Below are 9,896 nucleotides of genomic sequence, written 5' to 3' on the forward strand. Positions count from 1 at the left end.
GCCCCCAGCTTTGCTGGAAACACACAGCCTCCTAGTGTGCCTGAACCTTTGGCCTCCCGCAGCCACAGAGCAAGCTTCTTGGTACTGACTCTCCAGGAGGGTGCCTCTGGGAAGAAAAGTGAAGGACAAGAACCGGGCTACATTCCTGCCCCTCACTCTATAGTGTTTTCTGCCTCCACCCACTTCTCCCTGTGCTTTTCCATCACTTGTGTCTTCCAAGAAGCATAAGGATTTGCTCAGCCTCTCAGGCCACAGAGGGCTTAAACTGCAAAGTCGGCCACATTTTCTCCCCCTCTGGAACCCACACTATTCTGAGTCACCTGGGGCTCCTGAGGTCTTTGTGTCTCCACTACCCTGTTAAAATACACCTATCCTGGGATCCCTTTCCTTTAAGAATACCGTCTGCTTTCTAATTCATATTAGTGGTTTATTTTGACCACTATAGTTCTCAGTCATGAAAGTTGATTGGCACTCTAGTTTGTAGCTCAGTTTCTGGTGAGTTTGCCTCAATTCTTGACTTTTGCAAGAATGAGTTTTTTACCTTGCAAGGCCGAGGTCTAGCCCTTCAACATGGTAACAAAGCAGGTTTTGATCATCGATCTAACTGCCTATGGCACTCTCAAATGTTCAAACTTGAAATGTTCCAAGTTGAACTTGCCTTTTTTAAAAACCAAAAAAAAAAAAAAAAAATACCCTTCTTTTCTTCCTTGGTTCCCTACCTTGGGTGGAGTCCCCTGCCCTTCCAAAATCAGGCGTCATCTCTGAGACTGCTGTGTCCTTCTCTCCCACGTTGTATCCAGTTAGTAACACTCCACTTCCTGTGGTTTCTGGAATCCATCCCCTGCTTTCCATACCCACCAGCCTTGCCTTGGTTTAAATACAAATGGTTTTGGTGGGGGGCAGGAAGGGTTGGGAGGGGGAGGGGTAAAGGGAGGGGAAATGGGAGATATCTGTAATACTGTCAACAATAAAACATATATTTTAAAATGAAAAAAATATATACAAATGGGTTTCCCCTTGGCTCTTCTCTACAAGATTCCTGTCACTGTCTATCTGTTCCCAGGTTTTCAGCCCCGCCCCCCACCAATGCCAAATTCACCCTCCTCATTGGGATAATGTGATCTATGGAAAACATAGATATGGCCAGAACACTCACCTCCCAAACATCTTCCAACAAATCTCAAAGTTTAGGATTGGGCCACATCTCCAGAGCCTCTGACCCTTTTCCCCTGAACCCAGTTTCCAATGCGCAGTGTGTACTGTGAGGCTTGTGTTTTCCTGCCCTCCAGAGAATCACAAGCTTCATGTTCAGGAGGACCTGAATTTGCGGTTGCTCTCCGAGGCAGATTGCCTTTCACAAACATCATGGAAACATTCAAAAGCATGGAAACGAATAAGTCATGCAGAGACACTGCATGCCCCATCATGCATCTACATTGAGTATCTACCCATAGTTCAATTGGGCTTGATTTCTGCCCCCTCGTCTTCCCTACGACCACGGGATTATTTTAAAATCAATCCCATACATGCTATATGAGTATGTATAGGACATTGTGTTCAAAAGGAAGACCAGAAAGCCTTACAAATGGCTCTCAGATATGTTGTATTCATCCATTTTGTTGGCTTGTAAAATACTTCAGGCATCCCCAAAGCCAGGACTGGGCTGCTGGGGTGGCTGATGCGGGGATAATTTTTTGAGTTTCTAGGTATGTGAAAGGTATCCAGCCCTATGGGAGAAGAAACCTTTGCAGGTGACTCCAGGTGTGAGGCAAGGAAGTGTACCAGGCAGTGTGATGCCCTGCAGTGCATATCAGGTCACTGTATGCAGCCTATGGCAAGTCACAAGATGAGCCTCTTCCAGATGTATACTAGTGTGCTAGAGGAAGCCCATACTCTCTTCACCTTTTCACCACCTCCCTTGGATATTCAATACTAGGCCCTGCTACTTGGAGACTGGATGCCCCATCATGAGATACCAGGTCCCCCAAGCTGCCCTCCCCAACTGGTGATTCCTGAGGTTTAACCCTTTGTTAAGGAAGGAAAGGGAATCGGTAAATAAATACCTCCCTATGAGAAGTGACACCTTGTGCCACTACATGAAAGCCACAGATACACCTTTGAGGGTTGTAGGTGTGTTCAGGGAAACCTCCTGACCCTGCTAAGGGTAAAGCAGAGGTAGGGTGGCTGGTATGGTCTTACAGAAGACCGCCTAAGTCCAGGACCAGAACTGGAAACAGTGGGCACATGGCTAAATCCTGTTTAAACTGATATCAGAAACTTAGTCCCTTAACTCTTATGTTTCTCATTATATCACAGTGCCTGGTTTTATAAAATCTTTGTAAGGCAGAATCAAAATAGGTACGTCAGCCCTGGCCAGGTGGCTCGGTTGGTTGGAGCATCATCTCATATACCAAAAGTTTGTAGGTTCCATCCCAGGTAGGGCACATACCTAGGTTGCCGGAGCCCATACCAGAGGCAACCAATCCATGTTTCTCTCTGCCTCTCTCTCTCTCTCTCTCTCTCTCTGCCTCTCTCTGCCTCTCTCTCTCTCTCTCTCTCTCTCTCTCTCTCTCTCTCTCTCTCTCTCTCCCTCCCTCTCTTCCAAACCAATACACATACCATAAGGTGAGGGTAAAAATCAAATAGGTAAGTCACAGGGCTACTTCCGACATGGCAATGAGCAGAGCTTCATAGACCCACTCCTACTCCCGAGTGAAACTGACGAAAATTATCTCGAAATCAGCCATTTAAAATCTCCCTAATGATGCTGAGGGAGCAAATAGAGTGAGCAAAAAAACATTTATTTAAGAAAGCCTACGCTGAAGAGCAATTTTAAAAATCTACCGAAATAAAACTCAGCCTTTGTATGACCCCCCGGCCCCCCCCCCCAAAAAAAAGTCTACTAAAACACCAGTTCTCGATGGATTTGACCTGATTTGCCTTTGGAGGGCTGTGACTTTGGGTTTGTCTTTGCCTTTTGGTTGTTTTCCTTGTTTACAATGTGTGCATTTGTGCTTACACAAAGGTCTTGGAATCTTATGTGCGGAAAGATATGAAAACATATATGTCCTGTATTTGTATCCTACAGGGTGAAGGCAGTAGTCACAGGCTGACTGGTTTGTCTAGCAGGCGCCTTTTCTCTGAGAACTTGCCACTGCACTGACACCCTTCTCTTGCTTGTGTGACTGAGTCCTCTGCTTTAGCTACTTGGTTTGATACTTGTGGCTTAACCCTAGTTGAGCCAATATTAGTCTTTGTTCTATTAATTTTTGAGTATTGAACTAGACCCCAAGACTGATTGGTTTCCTGCTAAATCTCTTTAAAGCTATTGCTTTAGGTAATTTTACTTGAGAGACCTGCTGTTGATTTCACCCTTGTTCCTGCCCTGTGACACTTGTTTGTTGCTTTGGTTTCTAGGATTTTGTAAAGTACTAGTGGTCTTGTAATCAAATTTGCTTGTTGGAGAAGCTCCCACTTGCAGATTTTTATTATTTGCCTGTATACAAGTGTAATCAAGGAAGCTGGCGGTTCTGCCATCAAGGGTGTACCAGGGCGGAGCTCTGAACTCTGTAATCTGGGGCATTGATGTCAGGGGCTTGGTGGCAGGTGAGTGATCGCCGGGCCTGGATTGAAGATCTTCCCCTGCTAAGGTAAGAAAGGTAGGAGATAGTCTAATACTTTCCTATGTAAACGATCCTTTTGGCCACTACATGAAGATGACAAATACATACCTGGATATTGTGATGGGGCATCTCCTGTTCCTGCTAGAGTCAGACCAGCATGGTTCTGCAGAACATCTTTCCAGAAGTCATGAGGAGCAAAACTGAAAGCAGTGAGCATGCAGTTAATTCCTAGTCAAGCCTGCATTAGAGTCTTGGTCCCTTAAGTCTGAAGTGTTTCTCATTGTACAACACTTCCTGGTCTTATAAAGCATTAGTAAGGGAAGAATCCAGAAAGGCAGGCCAGTGAACGATTATTTGTCGCATTGTCCCTTAAACGTATCTATACAGTAGGCCTAAAAATCAAAACAAAACAAAAGATTCTATAAAAACAAAATACAGTAGGTCTTATCCACAGGGGATATGTTCCAAGACGCTCAGTGGATGCCTAAAATATATATAATCTCCCCATACACATATATGCACTTTATTACTTCTCTTTGGCATATCCGAATTGCCAGCATCTTGCTCTTTGGGGCCATTATTAAGTAAAATTAAGGTTTCTTGAACACAAGCACTGTGATACCCTGATAGTTGGTCTGATAACTGAGAGGGCTACTAAGTGACTAATGGTGTGGGGAAGTGTAGCATTTCCAGCGTAGATAGGCTAGACAAAGGGATGATTCATATCCTGGGAGGGATGGAGTGGGACATGAATTATTTATTTCTGGAATTTAACATGTTTCATTTAACATGTTCAGACCACAGTTGACCGTGGAAAACTGAAATGGCAGAAAGGGAGACCACAAATAAAGGTGGACTACTGTACATTTTCCACTACTTGTATAAAATTTCCAATTAACTAAAATTGTAGACCTCTGTACAGCTTAGCATGGTTTAAACACACATCAAATGAGCTTATCATGGTGGTCATGAAAATCTCCCCCCCGAGAAATGAGAAAAATATTGTGATAGTCTGTCCTGCCTGAAGGTGGGCCACGCTGGGTGGTTGGGCATGCGTCTCTCCCTGGGATTTCATGAAGATCCTGGGCCGCAGGTGTCAGCAACTCTGTTGTTGCCATTCAGTTTAGAGGGGCCCAAGTTTAGAGGGTTTCCTCAGTATGCAGAGTTCAAAGAACCTCCTATGGTTCCCCCATAGCAGTTGGAACTTTATCTATATCCCTATTATTAAGCTCTGTGTGTTAAGAATTAGTCGCCATTAGGCCACGAGCTACTCCCACCCAGCTATATAGCTCACCCTACCACCCAACCAGTACACTGTCCCCTCAGTGTGTGTCCCTCTCTCCAGTGATTGTCAGAAGTGCTGTTCTGGGTGCTGAGCAGTTTGTAAGGGACTGGAGAGTTAGAAGAGCAGACGGTCAGTGACATTTAGGGTATTATTACTAACCAGACTGTATTTCAGCACTGGCACAGACACAGGTGTCAACAGATGGTCTTCCTAAGTTTGTGATTAGAATCCAGTAATGAATCTTTGTCACAACTCAGATGTGACTTGGATGCCTGGCTCCACTGGCTGCCCAGCCAAGTGTATGGTGTCTTCCCTCAGCTGTTGTAGATTCTCTGGGCTGTCACCATCCACAAGCCAGGGGGTACTTAGGGCTGCTTTACCTGCCACCCTAATGCCCCCAGAGAGATTTTGAGTAGCGGCCTGGATAGAGGGTTATGGGGAAAGAGACATTATGGGGTTGTGTGTATGTGCGTGGGGGCGGGGCGGGGGAAGGGGTGTTAAACACCCTCAAAGGAAAGGTAGGACCTGCAGGGCAAGAACTGAGAGAAAGCCTTGGGAGACTCAGGGGACTCCCATCTGTTTTCTGATTTGGGATCAGCAGGTACAAACACACCAACACACATATATGAACATACAAACAAGCAAGTAAAACAGGGAGGTTGGATGTTGGCTCGTGACAGTAAGCTGAGACAATCATAGGGGTCACCTCATGTGTGTTTGTTTTCCTTCACTCTTAAGGAACACTACCCTGACTGCTTGGTGTCCAATGTCAGAAAACTGTTGTTTCATATATGTTGAATGTTTTGTTGAACTTGTGAATAATTCAGGTAGGTGCACAAGAGATATTTTGCACTTGAAAGGTCATGGGGACACCAGGCACTGTTGCAACTCAAGGAAGTGGAGGCAAATTTGCTGTCACCCTATTGGTATGGGGCAGAAGCTGGCTCTGTAGCTCGTCTAACTCTAGCTGAATCTCCTCCATCAGCTTCTCCAACTCAGGAGGAAGCATGTGCACCCCCTGGGGTAGCGCCTCCATCCATACCTCCTCTATGTACCCACAGAGGGGAAATGAGCATCTTTAAGATGCTGTGCCATCCTATCTCAGACCTGTGTATGCATTTCTGTTTGCGCGAGTCTTCTTTAGCATTGAAAATGTTTTTTTAAGCGGCTTTCACAGTTTTTCAAATATATTCCTATTTCTTTTTACTTGCTTTTCTGAGTTGAGTCATTAACACCATTATCTATTATAACTGGTTATTTTCTGCATATATAAAAGGTTGTGAAGGATTTGTATTACTTTTGTACTCAGCCAACAAATGAATTCAGATATAACCTTTAATAGTTAGATTCCCCTCCTTCAATTGGTCAGTTTCCTAGTCGTTCCTTTCCTTTATTCTTCAATATGGAAATGAATAATGTCATGGTTGGAAAGCATCCAACAGCTCTTACTTTTGACTTTCCGTTTCTATACTGATAATCCTGTCGAGTCCAAGGAAGAAGATACCCACTAAGAAGGGCTCCTGGTGGCTAACTGGGCTCAAATTAAAAACAAAAACAAAAACAGAGACTAGCAGCCATTTCTACACAGGGGCCTGTCAGGAAAACTGCACTTCAGGGAGAAACCTACACTGAACTGCCAGCTTGCACTGTGTTCCTGCCATCTGAGCCAACCCTTATAAAGTAGTTCTGGAATTGTATTTCAACCAATAGGACTGAGACTTTCCCCATCTAATCCGGAGCTGCCGCAGCTATATCCCTCATCAGCATCTTCACCAACCAATCAGTGGTTCCATTAGGACCCATCACGACAGTGCTTTCTGGACCAATCAAACTGGGAGGATTTGGCATCCTCATTTGCCTGAGGACAGACTAATTGGGGACCAGGGGTGGGGACTTCTGTCTATATAAGTCAGTCCCCTCTGTCTGGGAGAGCGAACTTTCCTTTTTGACTGAACATTTGGTGTTTCCCTGGCTGCAGGTGAAACACCAAAGATGAAACACAAAAGACAGAGCAGGGCAGGGCAGGGCAGGGCAGGGCAGGGCAGGGCAGGGCAGAGCAGAGCAGTTTAGCTGGAGAGGGGCTTTGCCCCAGGGCCTCCTCATAGCCCTGCTGTTTCCATAATTGAGCTGTAATACTACTGAGCTACTCCACAGCCCTGGTGTTGTCACGGCCATGTTGTATCACAGTTGAGCTGTTTGCACTGAATAAATTTTCCTTCTTCAGCGCACCCCAGATTGGGGATTCCTGTTGGTGTTGAATTGGTGCCAAGGACCATTGGTTGACAATCCTCTTTTGGCCTCTTAATATAGCACATTAAGAGATTTCTTATGATTTAACCCTCTTTACATTAATTGGTCATGGTGCATTATTGTCATATCCTGCTCTGGATTATGTTGGCCAACATTTGGGGCTTTTCAATTTTGGTGCAAGGCCACCACATCTACAACCAGCAGTGCAATACTTCTCTGGCTGAAAGAGACATCCATAAGCAGGGAAATGTGTTCACAGAGTCCAAGGTCAGCAAAGGATATGCTGGGGCTGAGGGACTGAAGGGGTGAAAAGGCAGGACTCCATCCCTCTCCTCCTCCTCCCCCTGGCCCTGCCCACGCTGCCAGCCCAGTCTCTCAGGCCTCCTTGTAGGCGGAGCCCGCGCATGCGCCTTGTGCGACCCGTGCTCCCGCCCACCGCGGGCCTGGGCCCGCCTCTGCACAGTGGCACTTCCCTGCCCGCCTCCCCGCCCACCTCCGCCCAGCCCCGCCCAGCGCAGACAAGCCAGCAGCGGTGCTGCGATGGACGGCCGAGTGCAGCTGATTAAGGCCCTCCTGGCCCTGCCCATCAGGCCCCAGACGCGTCGGTGGAGGAACCCGATCCCCTTCCCTGAGACGTTTGACGGCGACACCGACCGGCTCCCGGAGTTTATCGTGCAGACGGGCGCCTACATGTTGGTGGACGACACCCTGTTCTCCAGCGATGCCCTGAAGGTGACGTTCCTCATCACCCGCCTCACGGGGCCTGCCCTGCAGTGGGTGATCCCCTACATCAGGAAGGAGAGCCCCCTGCTCAATGATTACCGGGGCTTCCTGGCCGAGATGAAGCGGGTCTTTGGATGGGTGGAGGACGAGGACTTCTAGGCCAGGAGACCCTCGGGCCTGGGGACAGGTGCTCTCGGGGGAGGGTCCCCGCGCCGGTGGCTGCCGCCCAGATCGCCGCAGGCGTCCTCCCACCGCGCCTCCCCATCCCTGTGTTCCAGTGGCGGTGATCTCCCCCGCGCTCCTGTTCCCTCCCGCGTAGTGCTTGCCTTTGTTCCAGGAATAGCGCCCCAGGTTCCTGCTGCAGCTGGGCCTGGCTCTGGAGCGCGCCGCCGCCCTCTCCCGCCAGCCCGGCCCCTCCCATGCGGACTTGGACTCTGTCCTGGGCTCCAGCTGCGAGCTGGGCTCCCGTTACACACTGGACAGACCCCCGCGCAGACCAGCCGTTACCAACCTCTCCCTGCCAGGCTAGCAGGCCTGCATAGATGTGCCCAGAGACCAGCGCTGCGGCTGCCATCACCATCCACCACCTCCCACCGACAGACTGCAGCCTCCAGCGATCTCGTCTCACCCAGGAGGTATCTGAGCTGGCCACAGCCCCTGGACAATGATTCCAACAGCTCGCCAACCCCTTGGAGGGGCCGGCCAGCCTTTCACCTTCAGGGGGCCCATTCCCTCCCTACTCCCAGAGACACCTTCTATTCCTGCCAGGTGGCTGCCAGGTCCCAGGGGTGCCCAGCAGCCAAATCGAGTCACTCGTTTTCTCCTGTGGACCTGTTGGTTTTGCCCAGCACCCAGTTCTCTTCTGAGTTTGCAGCTGTCTCTCTGATGTGTGCCTTTTGTTCAACACAGTGACCCCTGCACTCTGCCCGGCTTTCTACACTACCTAGGCAACAGTCTTTTCCTTATTTTCAATAAATGTCAGATGCTATTAAAAAAAGAAATTGAGTCTCAATTAATGTGGGGCCTCTCCCTCCCTGGTCCAGTACATGGGGTCCATGTCTTGTTCAGCAGGTATGCCCCCTGCCATTCTGTGGCTGACATCGAATCTAGCCTTATAAAATAGCAGTGGTAGTCCTCTGGTGGTCCTGGAGGTGGAGACCCCGCTGCTGATCATGCAATCCCAGATGCTGACTCTTCCAAACCAGTCAGTTCCCTGCCCCTTAGGAAGTGGGCCTTGATCTGATTTTGGCCAAGGTGATGTAAGGAGAAGTCAGCTAGGAGGCTTTTCAGAGAAGGTCTCTTTCCAAAAAGCTGCTTGAAAGCACAACACCTGATTGTTACAAACCATGAGTCCCACACATTTGTTGGTGAACACCCATCAAAGTGTTATTTGACCCATTATTCAGGGAAGCAGTAGAATGACAGAGGTGCTTAGAAAATGCATTGACATTTTTGGAGCCTTGATCTTCTAAGGCTCCAAAAATGTCTGCAGAACTGCCCTTAATTTAGGTACAAACCTGGTTGATGATCTGCAGGACCATAAAATTATAACTTTTTCTAACAGGCGGAAAATTAAAAACAAAAACAAAAAACCACGCATTACCCTCTGCATGCTAACTTCTTATGTCCACAGTGCTTGCTGATAAAAAGCCTCTGCTACCTCATGTGTGGCTGGGAAAACTTGTATCCCAATAGTCAGATAAAGGTGGGCTTGTAAGACAACACTCAATCAACTCTGCCTCATTTCTAATTTAGGTGATTTTTCCGGAACATATGAAAGAATAATCAACCACAGCAGTGATTTTTATTGTCTTTCCTCTCTCCTTATGAACAGGTAAATCGTTGCCCTTCGTGTTTAGTTGTTCATAAGGCTGTACATGGGTCTAGACGTGCATTATGTTTGTTATGTATCTGACAATGCTTTATTCCCAGAAATAGTGGAAACATTAACTTACAATTTGGCATGTAATAGATCAAACTCTTCTTGAAATTAGAGGGAACATTGTGGTTGTTAT

The 9,896-nt window shown here is 47.6% G+C and overlaps 1 protein-coding gene across 1 annotated transcript; it reads left to right on the plus strand.

Annotated features, from left to right (window-relative positions):
* Nucleotides 1-7,658: 7,658 nt before the first annotated feature.
* Nucleotides 7,659-8,626, plus strand: LOC103305008 (retrotransposon Gag-like protein 8). The gene has a single exon (XM_028139118.2). It carries the CDS (start codon nucleotides 7,699-7,701, stop codon nucleotides 8,038-8,040), a length of 342 nt encoding a protein of 113 aa, XP_027994919.2. The 5' UTR covers nucleotides 7,659-7,698; the 3' UTR covers nucleotides 8,041-8,626.
* The last annotated feature ends 1,270 nt before the right edge of the window (nucleotides 8,627-9,896 follow it).

The sequence above is a fragment of the Eptesicus fuscus genome, chromosome 1 (genome assembly GCF_027574615.1).
Source record: "Eptesicus fuscus isolate TK198812 chromosome 1, DD_ASM_mEF_20220401, whole genome shotgun sequence".
Classification (NCBI taxonomy): Eukaryota; Metazoa; Chordata; class Mammalia; order Chiroptera; family Vespertilionidae; genus Eptesicus; species Eptesicus fuscus.